The sequence below is a fragment of the Pteronotus mesoamericanus genome, unplaced genomic scaffold (genome assembly GCF_021234165.1).
Source record: "Pteronotus mesoamericanus isolate MK-2021 breed Mesoamerican mustached bat unplaced genomic scaffold, CSHL_Meso_final contig_180, whole genome shotgun sequence".
NCBI classification, from domain to species: Eukaryota; Metazoa; Chordata; class Mammalia; order Chiroptera; family Mormoopidae; genus Pteronotus; species Pteronotus mesoamericanus.
The window spans coordinates 5,085,835-5,108,463 of record NW_026555076.1 but is presented as its reverse complement, the minus strand read 5'-3'; the positions used below and the strand labels follow the sequence as shown (position 1 = coordinate 5,108,463).

General features: G+C 31.6%; 1 protein-coding gene across 18 annotated transcripts in view; it reads right to left on the bottom strand.

Moving 5' to 3' along the window:
• ADGRL3 (adhesion G protein-coupled receptor L3) overlaps positions 1-22,629 on the bottom strand; it is a 464,227-nt gene that overhangs the window by 16,513 nt on the left and 425,085 nt on the right. For all 18 annotated transcript variants that reach the window (XM_054566788.1, XM_054566790.1, XM_054566791.1 and 15 more), the window contains 3 exons: positions 22,149-22,317; positions 15,450-15,575; positions 10,339-10,435 (listed from right to left, as the gene is read on the bottom strand). In XM_054566788.1, the coding sequence (XP_054422763.1) occupies positions 10,339-10,435; positions 15,450-15,575; positions 22,149-22,317 (392 nt within the window). The remainder of the gene's footprint in view (positions 1-10,338; positions 10,436-15,449; positions 15,576-22,148; positions 22,318-22,629) is intronic.

Below are 22,629 nucleotides of genomic sequence, written 5' to 3'. Positions count from 1 at the left end.
GTTCCATTTCAAAGGGCTATTTTATATACCAAAGACAGCCATATAAATCAAGAATGAGCTGTTTATAATAAGAAAACTAACAGAACCTGAATGCTATACTTAAAAGTCAAAGTAACTTTAAAAACCACAGAAACCATAATTTCATGTTTTTTTATTCTTTGCATTCAAGCAATTAATGAAATTACAAAGTGTCAGGGAAGGAAATATTTTCTTGAAAGCCAATAACTCTTTCATCATTTTTTTCTAAAGTCATAAATTGAAGAGCTGACATCTTGATTTATCACACTGTGTACTTTTAATAGGCAACAAGTTTGCTATTAAAATTTAATCAGCCTGCCTATTAAATTTCTTTCAAATGGTTCTGGGATACTTTAGCTTCTTTTAATAGCTAATTCATTCACTGGGAATCTATTAATATGAATTTCAATGACATGTTTTCTCCAGAGTACAGATTGGATTATTGTAAGTTCAATAACAAATGAAATATTCTTAATGCAGAAGTAATGCCTCTATTTTAATATATAAACTAAGAGATTTAGAGTTGTGAACCCTAGAATACCTAGTTTATTCCCCCCAGTTTTTTGCATTAACTGGCTTTGTACATGTTTTCTTGTCCAGACAAATGCATTTTTTTGACAATAAATACTGTACTTAGACATTAAATTATTGAGTCATATGTTGTCCACATTTTCAATTTACTACATATTGTCAAAATGCTGCCAAATGTGTTTGTGTCAATTCACACTCCCATGGGCAATGTATATTTCTCAAATTCTAGCTAGGACTTGGTATTGACAGGCTGACATTTTTGACAATTTGATGTTGTTACATGTTGCATTTCCCTGATTGCCAGAGAGATGGGGTAATTTTCACATGTTTATTGGCAATAAGGGTTTCCTATTCTGTGAATTGCCTGTTTTAATATTTTGCCCACATATATGTATATATTGAGTTGTTGAATTTTATTTACTGAGTTTTAAACATTCTTTATGTTAGCAGGCACTAACATTTTGTTTGTTACTGTGTGTTATTTATGCCTTCTCCTCACGTATCACCTGTTATGAGTGTGGTTTAAATTTTGAGATGAGAAGCTTATCTGTCTTTTTCTTTTAGTTATGAATTTTATTTTGTTTTAAGAACTCCTTTCACTTATATCTAAAATATATTACTGTCTTCTAAAAGTTTAATTACTTTTATATTTTATTATTATTAGATATTTTTATTGCTATGAAATGCAACACAATTGTGTTGCAGATGAAGGACGTGATGCTCTAGATATTCATTATTGTGTTTTACATAATTAGATGAAAGCAAAGCGGCTCAGAGATTTTAAATTTTCTGACTGCTCAGCCCAACATTGGTAGAATTGGAACTCAGAATTCTTGGTAAAACTTTGCTTCAGAATAGAGGAAGTAGTTATTCTGCAGAAGATGTGATGAACCTATACTGCACAGTCATTCACCTCTAAAACTCATGTTTTGTGGTCAAAAGCAGGTATCTCTATGTGCTATTAACTTGGATATTTTAAATACATTGGCATAACTCGAAACAAAGAATACTGAACCTAAACATAACAGACCAAGTTTGCTTCACCACAGGCAATACAGCAGTAAATCACAGTTATTTTTAGTAAGAATATAGTATGTAGTGTTTGGAATATAGTCAGTCCACAGCTATATTTATTTGTAAATGCCACATTGCTTCTGCATTTTTGCTGAAAACAAAACTCAAAAGAAAGAAAACTACAATAACTACTGTACTTAACTATTTAACAGTATAAAATAATTTACCAATGTGACGAGAATATGACTTTTCATATTATCCTCTGCCCTATTTTGGTATACTTTCTTATATTACACCAATTATCTGAGGTTACATGCAGAAGACCTATCCTGGCTAACACTTGAATTTTAAATTTGGCAGCTACATTTGAAAAAAGTAGGTCTCAGCAAAGTAGGTAAGAATTTAAAAAAAGATATTTATGAATAAATATATCCTTGACAGTGTTGTTCAGAGAAGACTTACATCATAATCATAATCAAATCTGTTCTGTTTAGACTGAGGCTGTTTCAGGAAAATTATATTGTTTCTACTTTTCTATATCAAGATTAACTATCTTCCTTCAATCTGTATATCTTCTCAAATCTTTCTTAATTCACCAGTGATTTTCTGGGGCTGTAAATTACTTTTTGTCAATGTCTTAGTTCTCAGAGCACCCTCATTCTTTATAATGATAAATTATGAGGAAAACCTATTATGAAAATTGTAGGAGAACCTATCATATAAGCACTTACTTTTAATTTATTTTTAGAGAGAAAGAAGGAATGAGAGAGAGAAATGTCAGTTTGTTTTCCCACTTATTTATGCATTCATTGGTTGCTTCTTGTATGTGCCCTGACCCGGATCAAACCCCAAAACTTGGTGTATTGGGATGATGCTGTAACCAACAGAGCTATGGAGCCAGGACTAAACACTTACTTTTAAATAGCATCATGCAGTATATAATAAAGATGAGCTATGTGAAGTGCAAGCCTTTGTACATAATCCAACAGGTACTATTTTAATGGGATACTACATAATTATTGATAATAACAATTTATCTTTTCTTCTAAATGTAGATAATATTTTGCTAAGTGTAGATTCCCCTTCTACATTTTAGTTGTTCATGTAATTGAATTAGTTTCTATGCACTTTGAAAATATCAGATAGGTTAATAAGATCTATTTTTTAGAAAAAAAAATCTTAAAAGTGATCATTCTGTTAGTTAACTATTATATGTTGTATTTTATATCACAACTTTTATGTTTATAATAGAGTAGGAACATTTTTTCAGATGAGAGGTATGGGTAGGTTTTATTTGTTTTTAGATTTTGAATTATAAGACATTTCAGTTTTGTTAAAACCAATTTGGTGCATAAATGTAATAAGAAGTTCAGTGTATAATATCATCACTACCTATTTGAAGTCAGCTCAAATAGATTTTCTACATGCTCTAGGCATTGCTCTGTGGTCCTGACAGAGAACACAGTTTCAAGGAATATCAAGTTCAGGAGTACAATGATCTGGGAGAAGTTATATGATCAGTTCCATTACTAAGTGATTATAGACTGATATTATTTACCTAATTTATTAACAGGATCTTTTTCCTAACTAAATTGTTCATCCTTTTACTGAAATCTAGTACATAAAAATTAATATAAAAGGATTCTACCAGTAAATACCTTGAGTGCTTCTGGGAATGAAGAATGATTATAAAATTCTTCCTGCAAACTAAGTGTTACAATTGAACAATAATGTATAGTAATTTAGCATATTTCACATCAAATAGTTTTGTAAAAGTCACATGAATTGGCCAATCTATATCCCCATATATTCACAGTATTTTAAAGTTTTTCTTTCTCTAAAAGAATAAAATAAATCTGTACAAAAGAATTGTACTTAGAAAATAATTAAGTGGAAGGAAAATAGGAAAGAAACATATGAATAATTATGTTGTTAAGACTATCTTATATTCATGTAAGGTGACAAAAACCATTTTGAAATAATTCTTGGAAAATGTCTATTCTTAGCTTCAGCAAGCTTCATGAAAACAGTTATCATAAGAAAAGAATGAAAATTTTTTGTTATCATGAGTAGAGCTCTGTGGTCAGAAAACCTTGTTTGCAATTTAGACTTTGCCTTTTACCTTCCATCTTATCTTGGACAAGGCACCAAAAAACCCACTTTCTTCATAGATATAGAGACAATGGATAATGAATAGTTAACAGTGTGCAATAGATAAGTGGTAGTTATGTACACCAAAAAAGACATCCCAAATTTATCAAGAACTATATAGGAGCATATTGCATTCTATTAGAGAAAAGAATACCAGCAATTTCTGATGATAAGTTGGAGTATTCACATTAAGTTCTAAAAAAGATGATATTTTTGAATTATTATATGCTTGGCAACTTATATGAAACAACATGATATTTTAAAACTAAGCGGTATCTCATTTAGCTGTTTGATGATAAAGAGGTAAGAGATACTATCGATTATATAAGGCAATAATATAATAAATCATAAAATAAGAAATCTATACATAGAAAAAAAGCTCTCTTTGTGAAGGAGTCTATGAAAGACATAATAATAACAATAATAAAAATAATTCTTACTATTGTGTAGTTGGCTATGAGAGGCTGGATGCATTCAAGGAGCAAATATTTAAAAGATTTTCTTTTTTAGTTCTTGCTAAGAGTTTATAGCAAGAACATTTGCCTCTGATTGACTAGAAATCAATATTTAATATATTTCACTTTTCAACGGAGAGTTCATTCTGAAAATTACTAGGTCTCGAGTTGGAAATCAGGATATTAATAGCATTGTTTAATTATCTATTTGACACAGCATCTCACTTAAAATCTGTACCTATTTTGCTCTTGTGCTATTAAAATGATTTTCCTAATGCAGATTTCCTTATTGTACATTTTCTGACTCTCTTTACTGAGGGCATGTACAAAGGAAAGAAATGAACAGACAGCACTGTTGCCTCAATTATAAATAAAAAATATAAAGGTAAAAAAACACCAGACATAAATATAATGACAAATGTCAAATAAAATGTTTATATATGCTATAAGATACTATATTTGCACTCGTATCACATAGTGCTTGCTCATAACAAAAAATCATTCATTATATAGGTCACTCTGATTGTTAGCTCTGCAAGGACTCTTTAGCACATCATTAACTGCTGTTAAAAATTTCAGAAATAGGTGTCTGATTATATTAGGATCTGGTTAATATATACAAACAGTGATTTTATAATCCTTCCAAACAGCAAGGCTTTGGGCCCATATGACATATTTCATGCATATGAGCCAAACTGTATTTACTGACATTAATAAAGGGCAGTGAATGAGCAAGAGTGTTTCGCCCTAGTAGCTTTAATTTATAGAAATCATTAATTGCAGTGAAACACTACTTACATGTTTCCATTTGCATTTTCTTTAAAAACATAAAAACGAAATATGCTCGGTAGCTTGAATATTAATGAGGTGGCAGGTGATTTATTGTGGAGTTTCTTCTGTCTCAGTGACCAACCCGCTGGGAAAGACAATACAGGCTCAGAGTTGAAAATGGCAATGAGTCACAGCTCTGCTCCACTACAGAACTGGGTATTCAGCAGGGCTGTCTGAATTGAACCAGTGTTCTGGAGGGCAGGGTAAGGTTTGAACGAAAGAGCAGAAGACAATGCTCGCTTACATTATTATCTGAGGCAGGGAGGAGAAATATTTCACCTGTATTTCTAAATGCTAAAACATGATTACAAATCAAAAGTGAAAAGTATAACTATGGCAGATGTAATTTGCATTTAATTTCTGATTTAGAAGAGACAACTCAGTTTTATTAATTTATATCTTTTTGTTAGCATCAAGAGTAGCACCACTTTAGGTAAATTATTTCTTTTACTTCATATTCAGATCAAACTTATTCATCCTACCTATTACTAGAATATAAAAAAGGAAAGGAAACCTTTGGAAGTGAATAATAAATGTTAACATCTGATTACTTGAGAACACTGGCAAGAACTGGTTTTCATTTGTAGAAAATATAAGTAAACTTCTGAATAAAAATAACAATAAAATATAATAATAACAATAATGCTTATGTCCCAGGCACTGCTGTAACCAATGAAAGCATATTAATTGACTTAGTGCTCTCAAGGTCCCAGTGAAGTGGGAATTATTTATATCCCTATTGTATAGCTGCTGAGAAGTTGAGCAATTTACCAAAATCTCTCGGTTAAATTCCATTCTGAAAACTACTGTGCATAACTGCAGTAAGTCAACTACTTGCAAATGTCTATTTGATGGCGCCTTCCCCCTTTGTATTGACTATGTTTCTAACAAGGGAGGTCACTTTTCACTAGGTAATATACCACTGAGAGTCTAAATTTATCTGTAATATTTATGAAAAGACTGCAGAGGCCATGATAATTTTACTGATTACATGAATTTACTGAGAATGCATGTACAGATTAATACAACTCTTGAATGTATTAACATTAATAAATCAGTGCTACACATCTAGAGATCAGTCTTCTGCCATACAACACTTAAATCTGGCTTCAGTAAATGCAGTACTAGTGGTCAGCTCACCACGTATAAAAATCTACATTGCATTGTGTGTGTGTCGGGAGGGGCGTTGATGAGATGGATAATGAGAGGTAGGGGGAAATAAAAATCCATGACGCTGGCCAAGCCATTGTCCCAAAAGAAAAGAAAGAAGAAATCCTTTTTGCTAAATCTGCCATTCAGATGGGGCATATTTTGGCAATAAGTCCACGCTGAGGTAGGACTAGGGGGCACCATTTTGCAGTTCACACAACCATAACATACTGATAGCAGCTACCTAGCAAAACTTGATTTTATACTGAAAGTTCTGGTGTCAATTCAACCAATTAAATAGAACAATGGGTATTACAATTCATTATTCATGATGAAATAAAGCCTAATAAATTCTAATTTTAGAAAATCTCCCAAGTTCTATGCCGATCTACAAAAAAGTGGATTTATTTAACAATTAATTGAATGACCAGATAAATTTCTCAGCAAATGATTGATTTGTGGATCAAACTCAGTTTTAGAGGCAACGTTAATCTAAGCTGTTTAAAAGGAGATTTGGTCAGCAGACATTGTGGGTAGGGAATACAGGTGTGAAAGATTACCTACATATGGTTTCTACATCTACCACAAAATTGGAGCTCCTAGATATTTGGATTAGATTTCCAATAGAACTGAGAGGAGCTTGAAGATTGAGGAATGACTTTGAGGTGAGTGAAAATAGTAAATATTTAAGTAAACAACTGAGTAAACAACTGAATAAACACTACAGTGGGGTTTGTGAAATCTCAGGTTTGGATCAGAGTTAACCTTACTTGAAACTCTGTATTTAACCATCACCTAAGTCTTTTGCACAGCTCCTTCTACCTGTGTGTATGCAGTGGCATATGAGAAGTTAACTCGACAGTAGTCCTTGGGTATTGGCCTCCGGGTTTAGGATCTGCATGAGTATGTAACACAGCAGCAAAAAAGTTAGCAGGGGAAAATATATATATACTTGAAAACGTGTAGGAAACATGTGAAAATCATGTTCATACGTACAGATATCCTAAAGACAGATGTAATGGGAGTTTTTCAAGGGATGAGATGACAAATAACAAAATCCCAAAGAGAATATATAAGAGTGATTACACAAATTGAAAATGATCAATAAATCTTCTAAGGTCTCCTGTGATTCCAAGGAGTAAAATCCCAATAGTAATCAAGTTTATCATATTGGGAAATGTAGACAGCTCATCTGAAACATAAGAATGCAACAAGACTGTTCCAGAACAGAATATTAGAAATGTTTTTTTAAAATAAAAACTATTGAGAAGGAATTCTGCACTGCATGGCAGATGCTTTATTCTTAATGGATCCCAAAGATGATAATGATGGTTTCTTGTTTAGAAGAATAGATGATAAGCCATACAGGATTTTGAAACAATTATTCTTTTGCAGAATTAGGCAGTGGTAGAAATAGGAAAGAAAACCTACAGTGAAAATAGGACTAATTTTTAGACAATGTCTTGTGGTTTTCAAAGGCCACATCTGTTCTAAAGGCAAAAATAAGAGATTTAATAAAACTCACTTAGGAAGGAAAATGGAGTTTGAATAATAAAAAAAAAAAAATGCTAGCTGTAAGAAACTAAGAATGAATGGGAAGTTAGCATATATGAAGATGTAAAGATGAGGTACCTAAAGTTTTTATTTTAATAATAGAGAATATAATCTTTTGAATAAACAGAGGTGAATAATTATGTTGCTGAAGTGACTGAAGTGTTTATCTGGAGAGGTGAATCTTTGATGCCACGTACCTAAATATGATACACACGCCTGAATGCAGGGAAGATAGGATCCTGGGAAATAAGACAAGATTAAAGAAGGTGGTTAAAGACTATCTTCAGAGATATAATATGAAGAAATAAAATTTTAAAGTATTCCACTCATCTAAGATAAAAAATAATGAGATGAGAATAAATCGAGGAGTTTCTGACTTGGGGGACTAGAAAATTAATATAGGAAATCAAGAAGATCACTGTGATGTCTACTACCATTAAAGTCACTGGGTGAAAAGAAGAATACATATCCTGAAGGGACAGATCACTGCCTGGACACACTTCAAATCATAAATTCAATTTAACTCTCTCCCAAAGTCATCATTAAAGTAATTTATCGGATGTCAGAAGAAATTTTATACTTTCTTCAAGAACTTTAAGAAATATCTTTTAAAACTACAGATTTTAAAAATAGATCAGTCAATATAAAATGTTATTTTCTTTAAATATATTTCAAATTGACCCATTCATCTATATTTTATATATTCCAAGTTGATGAAATTCTTGAGAAGGAACTAAAAAAGGCACAGTAATACTTAATGTGATTGACCTTAATATCAGGATCATAAAAAATTATCCATTTAAAACAGTTTTTGCTAAATTTTCATACCTTATTATTTTTACATAAATTTAGATCATTTTGCTAGACAAAATAATTTTACATATTTATCATTCATCATCGCAGACAAAGCGAGCATCTTTAAAATCATATTATCTCATTTTTGGTATGAACAACAATTATTCTATGGCTTCTGTAGTCATTAGATTCAAGTTACTTCAAATAATAAATTTTATTAATGAAGAGTTTTCTTTCTAGGAACATATTGTAAATTTTCTATATATGGAATTACCTAAAGAATAAAGAAAGTTGGTCACTATGGAAGTAAATTAGTTCTTAAACTTTAGAAGCATTTTTAAGTAATTCATTTTCTACAATTTGAAAATTTGTCAAAAAGTTAAAGCATTAATATTTAAATACATTTTCACAAACTAACAAAAAGTAAAAATTAAATGTTAAAAATGAAGAATACTTGACCAAGAGTATGTAAATCAATATACTCTAACAAATAAAAAATAGATCAATAATGAAACAAAATACAAACAGAAAATTTTTTCTTTTAATGTATTTTCTTCATATTTGGAGGTATATTTGCTACTGCTCTTGGTTAAACAATAGCGATGTAGAATATTTAACATCATCTCTAGGTCACAGTTACTGAAACACTACCCAAATAACATGAAAGTCAATTAAGGTTATAGTTCATATGGACCCCTATATCAAATTCAACTTGGATACTCCATGTCCAAACTTCTTTTAATAAATAAGATACAACTTACTTGAGTAAAAGTAATTTAAGAGCCTAAGCATCTGAATCTTTCTTAATCATAAGCCAGAACTGCAATAAATGATTTGTTTCTATGTAGAATTTTTTTAATTTAACAAGAAGCTGACAGAAACAAGTTTAGAACAAACTGATAATCCTAGTTTGGTAAGAAAAGAAAATAACAATGTTGATCATAAAAATAACTTCTGAATATATGCATCAAAAATGTCTCTCTTAAGACAGTGTGATTGGAATAAACTCATACAAATACCACCTTTCTAGATAAAACTATGCCACATTCTAAATATTTTCCATCACTTAGTGTAGTATACTCTTTCTCTTCACAAATAATGCATCTATGAATTTTTATTGCAGTAAATTTAATTCTAATCACACACACACATTCTGAGAGAGTAAGAGAGAGAGAGGATAAAAAAATAAATCAACCATAAGCAAAACAGAAACAAAATAGTATATTAAGTGAAATTCATTTAAAAATATGAATTTTGCCCTAGGAATATTTTAACTGAAGCATGAACACACACACAGAATTATGACATGTACATATATGTATACATAAAGTACTTTTTATTCTAGATCTTGAAATATCCAATATTATCTGAGTAAGTCATTCAGATATTCAGATGCGATTTCCCCCCACATACACAGGTTGCCTTAAGTATGTATTAGACAGTATATTTTTACTTCCACAAAGACTATCAAATTGCTCTCTGTGCGGGACAATGTGGAACTCTATGATGCTCAGCAGACTATATAGCCACATAATTGCCCCTTCTCACTGCTTCCAGTGAGTCCTGACAGCTCACCAGTTTACAGCAGTGGCAGATGACTAGAAAAAGAAAGTTCTTGTTTTCTAACTTCCTTCCAGAGAAGATTTCCTGAAAATTTAGTATTGAAAAAAAAAAGGCTTATGAATAATGGAATGTACTGCTATACTCAACCAGATTTTATATCCTTGCAGTATTCCTATCACATGCAAAAAGGGCCAGAAGTTGCAAATAAAGCATTGAATTTAAGAACTTCCTAAAGTAATCACAGAAATAAAAACTATGAAAAATCATTTATAATTACCTCTGTTGAGTGACGCTGAACTGTTGATATCCCCAGTAATGAAGGAAGACTCTGACTGCTTTCGGACTGTGTCGTTCCACATTCTACGGATTCGGCTCTTGATGAGGGGAAAGGAAAAGGAAATCAACTCACGAAGCGGGGACTTTTTACAAAAATCATTTTTTTCTTTCTCAATTATATGAGATCTTTGTTTCTGGCATCTGGAAAATATACAACTTCTACATGCTTGCAGTACAGTGGCATTAGAAACTAAATTAATAATAATTGGTTCTAATTAAGTATACTTCTAAATGCCTGTACCCCAAGACAATTGTAATTATGAATAAGAATAAATATAACTTTCTACCAATTTAAACATGCTGAAGATATACATAAATGTCCTCTATACAGGTAGAACATAATAATTTTATTTTTTAAGATAAAACAATTATTTTCATTGTAACTATGATGGGAATGGGATACTTAAATATGCACTAAATTATCAGTATTTATTGACACAATATTTAGTTTAAGAATTTAAAATCCTGCAAGAAAGGGTTTGTTAAGAACATAGAATATTATTAAAATGCTACTGAACCTAATATTTCCATTAATTTTTAAAAAGATCAATGTTATTATCTAGGTTACATACTATCTTGACTTTTCATTTTTTTGAAGGAGATGGAAGGCATTGATTTATTCTTATTCCTTGCTTCACAGAAGGAAGTTTTATACAGAACTGAAAATTCTTACATCATTATTTATATTCTCAAATTCAATATTTTGAGTGTTGGACAATTCAAGAAAACAGTGTTATATTTTTCCATTTTGGGGGGATTATTTTTCTGATTAATTTTATTTTGCTATTATTGAGTTAGGAATCAAAAACTATGAACAATCTTGTGAGGAGGAAACAAAACCTTTTCAAAAGCTTTTTCAAGGATAAATAGTTATAATAACTATTTATAAATAATAGTTATAATAACTATTTATAAATACTACTCATGGTGAAACCAAGCTCACAAATGGGTTTTGTTCCTATTTGGACTCTTTGAATAATAGGATTACCTAATCTAGAAATTGGCTTTATGACTCTAGGGACATGTTTATCCTTCAGCAATATTGTCTATATTGTTATATAAGTCAGCAAACACACACACACACACACACACACACAGAGCAAAACTAATAAACAGAAACACAATAAGAAAACTGGTATAAGGGAGCATTATGCTGTGTGAAATAAGCCAGGCGGTAAAAGACATACTATATGACCTCATTTATAAGTGGATCCTAATAGACAAAACAAACAAGCAAGCAAAATATAACCAGAGACATTGACATAAAGAACAAACCAACAGTAACCAGAGGGGTGGTGGATAGGGGATAATGGAGGAAAGGAGGTGAACGGTCATCAAGGAACATGTATAAAGAACCCATGGACAAAGCCAAAGGTGGGGGGAAATTGAGGGTACGAGGTTAGGGCGGGTGGGGTGGGGGGAAAGTGGTGGCAGGAGAATGGAGACAACTGTACTTGAACAACAATAAAAAATATATAGATAAAAAAGAATTAGTATATTAATATAGTAATGTCATAGGATATAAGGTTAATATACATGAAGCAATTATACTTCCATTACACTAACAACAAAAGAATGGAAATAAATATTTTTTAAATGTTAAAAAACAGAAAACTGGTATAGGATTAGAGACACTGAGAACTTGAGAATGTTGCCATTGAAAAAATATTTCAAAGCTTCCAACTGAAATACTGGGAACAAAGCTTCAACTAAAATATTGGGAGCAATTATTGAGAACATTTGTTTTATTGTTAATTAATGAATTAAAAATATTAAGTACCCTTTATTATTTGCCAAATATTAACCTAGGAAATACAATGGGAAAAGGAAACCCAAAATGTCTAATAATGTGCCCACAAGTCTCCACAGAAGCATTCATTATTACAGCTCAAAACTATCAACAACCCAAATAACTTTCAAAGGTAGAATGAATAAATACATTAAAGAATGATTACAAAGCCATAAAATTAAAAAAGGAACTTAGCCTCCTGCAGCAATGTAGAGTCCAAGAAAGGAAAGAAAGAAAAAAAAAGAATATGTCCTGGATGATATCTTGTGAATAAGTATCAAACACATGCAAAACAAAATGTAATGACAAACACTGAGATAGTCACTTATATTTGAAAGTGGATGATTGAGAAGGGTTCAAAGGGTTTCCAAGGTATTCCCCATATTGTATTACTTAATCTGGGGAGGTGTAATAATTCATTGTGTCATAAACTTAAGTTTTGTGCACTTTTGTGAATGTTTGTCATACTACATAACTAAAATTTTTAGAAAGTGCACATAAAAGGGGGATATGTCTTAGTCTAGACACTCTAGGGATCCTGCACAGAAGTGACATTATAACTGAGAGTTGATGAAGTCATGATCTTGATAGGTGATGTTTATAGGAGCAGCCCCCATTACCTCATGTTCTATTAGCTTCTCCTACCAAGGCTAGCCTCACCTGTTTTATTGCCGTTCCTTAACATGCCAAACATGCCTCTGCTTTAGGGCTTGGTATACTTGTTTCCTTTGCTTGGAGTGCTCTTTTCCCATATATAGGTATGGGTAGCTCCTTCATCAGTTTTAAGGTTGTGTTCGTATATTTTCTCCTTCAAGAGACCTAACTTGATTACCTTACTTAGAATTGTATTCCACGCACTCAACCCTATTATGGTCTCCCATAGACATTACCATTTTCTATAATACCATACATTATAATAATGTACTTGTTTCTTATATTTATATTTAATGTTCAATATCTAATGTCTAATATCTACATTATATGAGGGCAAAAGTGAGTTTATGGTTATTCATATGTAAAATAATATAGCAATTAATAAATAATACAAGAATAAATTTTGTTTTGCATATTCACACTGTAAACATACTTTTATCTACCCCTGTATTTGAGGTCTACAAATATAGATCTTTGTCTTTTTTTAAATTTACATATCACACAACTGAAATAATGTCTGGTATCTGCAAATATTATATGTGGGTATATAAGATAAATAGTTTATGTCAATTTTTTATGTGTTCTAGATCAGTCATACCTTGGTACTCGCTGGCTTCAGAACTTTTCATACCCTGTACTCATCGCATTTTGATGAGAAAAAAAAAATGGTTCAGCACTTGGTGCTTGCTCAGGACTCGTTGCACTTGCTCAAACTTATATGAGTCACACGCCACCCACAAGAGAAAATGTTTCATTGTTCGGTATTCATCACTTCCAGCACTCGTCACGAGTACCAGAATGAATTAGTGACAAGTATCGTGGTATCACTCTATGTGTTTTCCATGTATTCACTCCTTGAAACCTCAGAAGAACTCACTGAGCTAGGTACTCCTTTATTCTTTCATAATCTGAAGTTCAGAGGCTAATTAACATGGCCAATGTCACAGACCTAGTAAGTGGAATGATCCATATTTGAATTCAGTTATTTGGCTCATGTTCTAGGAAGTTAATAACTCAACTCATTTTACTATATAAAATAATAGTTAAATATGAAAGGAATAAAAGGGGAAAGTATTTCAGGCAGAAGAAAAAAATACATAGTACATGTCATAAAGTCAACACTTAAAAGTTCATGGAATGTACTAGGGTGAGGGTTAGAGTGCAGAGGTAAAAAAAAAAGCAGGTCACAAAAGATGCATACAGTAAGGTATTACTTAAAATAAAGATTTTAAAATGGCATACTAAATAACATCCTTTTTTGGAGATGGAAAAACTATTAAAATAAGTAAAAAAAATGCAAAACAAAAGTTAGAAGTTTTCCTCTGGTAGAGTGGCATAGGAACTGATTTGGGAGAAGTTTCAAGAAGGAACAAACATATGGAAAATATTATCTTTCTTAACCTGGATGTTGAATACACAAGTGTTCATTTTATTACTATGCTTCTCATTTAATAAATGTTATACACATTTTTATATGTCAAACATCATATATTAAAAGTAAATACATCTAAAAAGTCAATGAAAATAAAAGATAAATGACAACCATTAAAGGAAGATCAAAGTGGGAAGGACAATACTTCACTACATAATTTTTACACACACACACACACACACACACACACACACACACCCCCAATCCTATACACATCTCAGTGAACACAATTTGTGTGATTATGGGTATCACCAAACTTTAAAAGTGACAGGGAGTAGGTATAGGGGAGCAACAGGTGGATAGAATTTTCACTTTTTAGGCTTGTCAATGGATTTTTCTCCATTATTTATATAGTAGCCGCATGATTTTTTATTACATGTAAATGATACCCTGTCACTTCCTTTTTTAAATCATCCCACTTGCTTTCTAAAGTAATCACAGTAAGAACTAATCTTACATACTCTTACAAATACTCATGGATCTGTCTTTAGATTTTTTTCTTTGAATTCATCTCCCACTTATTTTCTTGTCTACTTAATCAGACATTCCTTCTATTCTGGAATTTGCAAGTTCTCCTCTACCTTAAGGGCTTTGCAATAGATGTTCTGTCATCTGGGGAAATGGCTGACAAGTTACCTAAAAGTTTACAGTTTCCCTGGTGAGGGACAATGCAGCTGCTATATCTAGCGCTGGCCTGATGGGAATACCATTTAGACTAGTTTAAACAATAAAGCTGTTATGGTATCTTTACTGCCCTGACTTGTTCTTCAAGTAATCAGCGAACAATATGGTATGCGTTATAACTGCTTTTACTAAACATACCATTTAATAAGTAAATATTTTTAGTATGGATAGAAAATTATTACGTGACTTAAAAGAGGCAATTAAGAATTGCAAATACAAAATATTAGGGTTTTTTTTTTAGAATTTTGGTTGAAATACCAAATTCTTTTCCTTACCTATATGTTCATTCAACTGAAATAATCTGATATCCTTATTACACAAACTGGGACCCTGTATTTCATGATTTTATAGCAATTTGGTTTCTTAAATTTCTGTCATTCAGTTGATGTGTTAAGCACGTGGGATAGAAAATAGAGCTGATCTAGAAAGGACAGCAACCCATAACAAAAGATAGGTAAAAGATATTTCATTTTAATTAACAAATATGGTTTACCTGTGAGCCTGTGGAGTAGCGTCCTGGAGTTCGAGAACCAGATGTTTTCCCTGAGCCAATGGAACTCTCTGTACTTTTGCCACTACAGCAATGTGTCCGCAGGCATTTCCCGTACTCTTTTCTTACCTAGCCAATTAAATATTAACTTTTGTTAGCAAGTCATTCATTTCTGCTAGGAACTAAGATATAAAATATATGAATTTTATTTTTAGGTGATGTAATTAATCCCTTGCCCTACAGATACAAGAAAGGCTGTTCAGCATATTTTTACAATATAGAATAATGATATTCATAGCGTCAAGGATGAAATTTTGCATAGGCTTTAAAACATAGACATGCACGCGCGCGCGCGCGCACACACACACACACACACACACACACACACTTCCAATCCCACCACAACAATACTACCTCTAATACTACCTCTTAGTCCAAAGAACCAAAATGTAAAACTCCACTATTTTTAGGTTCATAAATTTAATATGAAGTACTCTTCTGGTGCAACTGATTTTACACAAAAGTCTAATGAGGAATGTATAGAGAAAAGTGGGGATGGAGAAAGGGAGGGAGAGAGTGAGAGAAAAAAAGGAGCAGGAATATTTAAATACAGAGAAAAGAAATGTGTTGGGCTTAAGCATTTCTTTTAAATCTATATTTCTTTGAAGTTTATGTATCTTAAAAGAGATCAAAATTACAACTTCAGAATATAAGATTAAAATATTTTACATTTATTTTCTCAAAATAGTTCAATAATCACAGAGAAAAGTGATTCCTTTTCTTTATAGCACTGCTGGTTAAATTCTTAATCATGGTTACAATATAAAATTGAAGAAAAAGGAAGGTAAACATTTTTAGTAGATGTTTTCAAACAGGAAACTATTATATCAACAATTCTGGGAAAAACTTTTATCATGTTTAAAATTTTTATTACTGCCTATTTAATCAAACAAGATGTACAAAATAAACAGTAACTGCTCTAAATCATACTTCTACTATCAACATTAACAAAATAATCTTAACTACAGGATCACTACTTGAACACACATCTTGGTACATGATATCAGCTGATTGTACAGCGATAAATTTACATTCATTATGAAGTAACACTGTACAAATGTTATTCTTAGCCCTTTATACACGGATTCCACATGAGTTTATACTTTCCCTACTTGTGACAATGTAATATTTCAATGTAATTTTATTTCAAACAAAATTATGAATATATACTTTTTGAGGAATGTTATTTATAAGTAAAAGCAAACTAAATTGTGAATGATATATTAAAATTAGTAATCACAATATATCTTAATATTCTAAAGTTTATTCTATCAAAGATATAGCAAATTAGATAGAGTATGTTCAGATTTATCTGAAGGACTTATATATAGTAAATGATTATTTTGTGATAGGAACAATGATGGGGAGTCAGGTGAATCAAAGCGTGCCTGCTGAAAACAGGCAGGTGGGCCGAGGAAGGCTTCTCCGGGAAGAGGACTTCTGAGAGAATCTTCACAAGATAACATTGGTATTAGCCAGTTGAGACGGTGACATTGAAAGGAGAGATTGACAAGAGACAAAAAGGCATTCTGAGTGTTTAGGACAGTGTGAGCAAATCAGAGAGGCATGATGTTCCAATCCGTGAGGCATTTTTCTGATATGGAATGTCAAATTATATATTCTTTAATATATTTAAAATTATACTGATATGTTTTCTAATCAATCTCTCCCATGCTACATAGTTATTTGTATTCAGTGTTTATGAGCCAATTCATATTTTGTTTATTTTTAAAAGAAACAAGCCTGTATCCACATGCAAGTGTGTCCAGGATATGCGTGAATTTGTGAGGGTGGAATAAAGAAGCTTCTAATTTTTAATCACCAATTCACAGGAATTGTGCTAGGCTCCGCCCTCATAACAACTCTAGAAGATAATTATTACCTACATTTTATAGATAAGTAACACTGAAAATGTTAAGTAATAAAAATAACCTGAAAGACAAATAGGTTAAGCAATGTGTCTTATGTGAATAAAATCCAAATTTCATGGATGCTCTGTGATCAGAAAATTCTTTCTCAGAGACTACATTTCTAACATTAATATATGATTGAATGAGGCATTATAAATTAATAACATTATTACTAAAGTAATCTATTAGGGTTATTTTCTTTTCTGTATCTGGAAAAAATAAGTACTACTGCTCTAATTAGATTTGAGAGTGCTTAAAATAATCTCTGCTCAATGGTAGGCGCTATCAATTACAGTTTAGTATTTGTCATGAACTTACGAAGCTCCTCCAAAAACCTAAACTTTAATCATAACTTATGTTCTACTTTGTTTTTCCTAACATACTCAACAAGGGATATTCTTTTTAGACAAGAAAGTGTATTTTTATGATGTGATTTAAATATAAACAAATATTTGAGGAGAGAGAGAGAGGAAAAGAGACAAAAGAGTGAAGAAAGGGAACCACTTGCCTCTCTGTCACAAAGGCAGCTATTCATCATGGGATATTTACATTTTCCAGCAAAGTTTAAATGTTCTGAACTGATTATATAAACAACCAGCAAATCAAGATATCTAGTGATGTCAAGTCCCACATTTAACTATATTACTTAGTGGACCATGACCATGAGATATTTATTATTAGATTACAATAAAAGATATTTGGTTGTTCAATTATTGGCATATTCCAATCCACATGATATTCCATCTTACCCCAATCAAGTATAATATGTTACTCTTTCAATGTGAGGTTGTTTCAGAAGAAGATGGGAAAGAAAATATGTCTTACCAATGGCACATTTCTTTTATACATTCAGGTCAGAAATAAAATAATTATGAAACCATTTGAGATGTAACACATAACTGGATTCATAATGAAAGAAAAAGTGACAACTTTAATGTCACCAGTGGGAACAGTAGTGACACAATCATGCAATCCATACTCAGCAAAACGAATGACAACTCGGAGTTTGATTTTTGTTAATGAGTTGAATCCTATAAGCCAAAATATCTCAAAAAGGGAATATTCTATATTTCTCTAATGAAAATACATGAGCAATTACATTAGCAGGGGCATTTGTTGAAATTCAATAGGCAGAGGGAGGTTAAGGATAGTATAGGAAATGGAGAAGCCAAAGAACTTATATGTACAACCCATGGACATGAACTAAGGGGGGGGGTGCTGGGGGTTGGAGGGGGATAAAGAGGAGAAAAAAATGGGACAACTGTAATAGCATAATCAATAAAGTGTGTATTTAAAAAAATAAATTCAATCAAATGGCTTAAGAAAAACCTTAAAGAATTATGATTTTAAAATAGCCGTATTACCCAAAGCCAAGTATAGATTTAATACAATCAAAATCCTAATGGTATTTTTACAGACTTAGAAAAAAATCCTAAAATTTGTACAGATCCACAAAAGACCCCCAATAGACAAAACAATTCTGATAAGAAGAACAAAGCTAGAGGCATCACAATTCTTGATTTGAAAGCATGCTATAAAGCTATAGAAATATAATATAGCATTGTCATAAAAATAGACACATGCAACAACAAAACAGAGAGCCCAGAGCCCAGAAATAAAACCTCGCATATGTAGTCAACTAATAATTGACAATGAACCCAAGAATACTCAATAAGGAAGGGACAATCACTCCAATAAATAATACTGGGAAAACTGGATAAGTACATGCAGATGAATGAAATTGAACTCCTATCTTACACAACTCACAAAATTTAAAGAAAAATGGATTAAAGATTTAAACATAAGATATTAAACCATAAAACTCCTAAGAAAAAAGGAAACAGAGGGGAAAGCCCCTGGACTTTGGTCTTAGTAATGATTTTATGAATATGACAATAAAATCACAACAAAAGCAAAAATTAGTGAGATCACATCAAACTAAAATGCTTTCAGACAGCAAAAGAAACAATCAACAAAATGAAAGGCAATTTACAGAATGGAAGAAAATATTTGCAAATTATATATCTGATAATGGGTTAATATCCAAAGTTTTTAAAGAACTCATACAAATCAATAGCAAAACCAAAACCAAAACCCAAACTATCCAGTAATAAAATAGACAGAGGAACTAGTTATTTTTCCTAAGAAGACATACAAATGACCAGTATGATAGATGCTCGACATCACTAATACAAGCAATGCAAATCAAAACCACAATGAGATACTATCTCACACTTGTTAGAATGGTAATCTTCATGAAGACAAGCGATAAGTGTTGGTGAGGATATGGAGAAAAGGGAGCCCTTGTGCACTGTTGATGGGAACAAAAATTGGCACACCTATGAGAAATAGTATGGAAACTTCTTACAAAATTAAAAATAGAACTACCAAGTGATCTAGCAGTTCCACTTCTGGGTATATATCCAGGAAATAAAATCAGGATCTTGAAGAGACATGTGCACTCTCCTGTTCCTTGCACCATTATTCACAAGAGCCAAGACATGGAAGCAACCAAAGTGTCCATAAATAAATGGATGCATAAGGCAACATGGTGCACACATACAATGGAATACTTTCCAGCCAGGAGAAAGAAGGAAATCCTGCCATTTGCAACAAATGGATAGACCTAGAGGGCATTATGCTAAGTGAAATAAGACAGACAGAGAAAGAAAAATACTGTATAATCTCACTTATATGTAGAATCTAAAAAAAGCGGAACTCAAAGCAACAGCGTAGAATGGTGGTTACCAGAGGTTTGGGGGTGGGAAAATGCGGAGATGTTGATCAAAGGGTACACATTTCTAGATCAAAGATGCATAAGTTTGAGGGAGCTAATGGACAAGATGATGATTATAGTTAACAATACAGTATTATATATTTGAGAGTGGCTAAGAAAAGAGATCTTAAATGTTCTCGCTACTAAAAAAAAAACTATAATTATGTGAGGTGATGGAGGTATTAGCTAAAACTTTAGCGGTAATCATTTCACAACATATATGTGTATCAAGTACAATGTAAATCTTAAATTTACAGAATGCTATATTTTAATTATACCTCAATTTAAAGAATGGAGAATAAAAGAAAAATCTCCTAAGTCCATTTCTACAGGTTTAAAGAGAAGTATCTTTTTTTCAGTAAAAATGGAGAAAAATAATTGTGTTCTTTATGTTCTTTGGTTTAGGCTGTGTTTTTGATGCCAATAAAAATGCCACAAAAATTGAAGAATTCCAAACACAGAATGAATGAAAGAACAATATGCTAATACTTGCTATTATAAAGCATAAAAGTAAGCTTCTATATAAAAGCTTGGTAATTTTTTTTCATGAAGGGCAAGCCAATCAGTATTTTAAGCTTTGTAAGCCAAGAGGCAAAACTAAGGATGTTGTTATGTACTTATTTTAAATTTTAAATGTAACTATTTAAAATATAAAAGTCATTTTTGATTGATAGGCTGTAAAAATTGAAGGAGGCTGAATGAATCTGGCCAAAAAACTGTAGCTTGCTAAACTCTGTTCCAATGAATCACGAACTTGAGTTTGATGGCATAGTTTTAAATTTTTTCAATTATGCTTAATAAATTAAATATACTAAAAACATTAGACTTGGTTTTGGATTCTCATCTATACCTGGATATCAAATGTAATTTCTAGATATACCACTGATGGTATTTGTAGATACCCTTTTCAACTTTTGTTTTAGATGCCGTCAGTCTCTCAACATAAAATTTTAGAGAAAGAGACATCTTTGCTCTTTGTTTTCTTTGTGTTAAAAAAAAATCTAGGCATTTTTTTCATTTCTTAGAAAAAAATTCACATTTTGCCATTTCATTTTGAGAGCATCTCTTAATATTTCATAATTATTACCCCATGTTACACATGAGAAAACTGGAACATGAAAGTTTAATTACCTTGCCAAAGTTATGTAAGCTTTAAATGTAGGACTAGGATTCTGACCCAGACAGCCTTAGTCAGAAGTCTATGTGATCAAAACTATGAATACCACATTTTTAACAGAGCTGAAGAGTATATCCTGAGATTTGAAAAATGCAACAAAAGTATTTACTTGTTAAAACTAGTTTTGAAAATGAATATTTTAGGTCCTTTGTTGATGTGAAAAATCACAAAAATAGACTAGTAAAATTATATATTGCATTCTAATCATCCAACTCCTAGATTGTATAAAAGATGCTTTGGAAGAAAAGTACAGAAACCATTACTAAGTCCTATATCATTCACTCAAAAAATAGAAATTTATCTTATCATAAAATGTTTAGAAATATATATTTTCTAGCATATAAAAACTAGTTTTTAAAGAATCTAAAATATATATATTTCCTATGCCATGACACATATATAATGTGTATATATGTGCATATATAAATATGCACATATATAACATGGTTCCATAACATCCTAGAAAAGCTACTTCCTATTACACAAATTCCATGTATCTTCTAATAAAAATATTAAAGACTGTTAAGTTCAAGTCTACAAGAATATAATTTCTGTGCACTGCCCAAATAAAAAAAATTGATTTTGTTTTTTTAGGTTAACCACATACACCAACTAGAATGCTTATATTTTGTGACTGTTTTGTCCTTAATATTTTAAAATTTAAATCAATGAAGTAATCTACTTCTTAGAGACAAACATGTCAGGAATGATTTTGTTATGGCAGCTTTTCTATCATGGGATGTAGGCCATTTATTCTTGAACAGAGAAATCTAGCTTACCTTCTTTTGTAGAACACAATGGAAAATGAATATAAACATTCCCTGTAGAGAATTGAAAATGGTGAAGAGATATGCCATGATGACTGTGCTTTCATTAATATACATGAGTCCAAAGGCCCAGGTCAATCCTAACAGGCAGAGAAGAGCTATTGCACCTATAACCCATGACCTGCAGAGAGAAGAGAAAATTAAGGGTTATCAAATAATTGGTCTTTAATTAACACAATCATATCATACCAAGAGAAGCGACACTGAAAAAAAATGTTACAGTAAATTTTATTGACAGAAAATGTAAGACAGGTGGTATAAGTACTTTAGCATTTTCATGGGGATACAAGTTTTCAAGTTTGAGGACATACACATGAAAATGTCATGAACACAGAAATTCATTTAAGCCAAAGCAGGTTTGCACTATTAAATTATTTATGTATTTGCCACACATATGGAAATGATATGGAGATGTAATTATAGTGAATGGCAA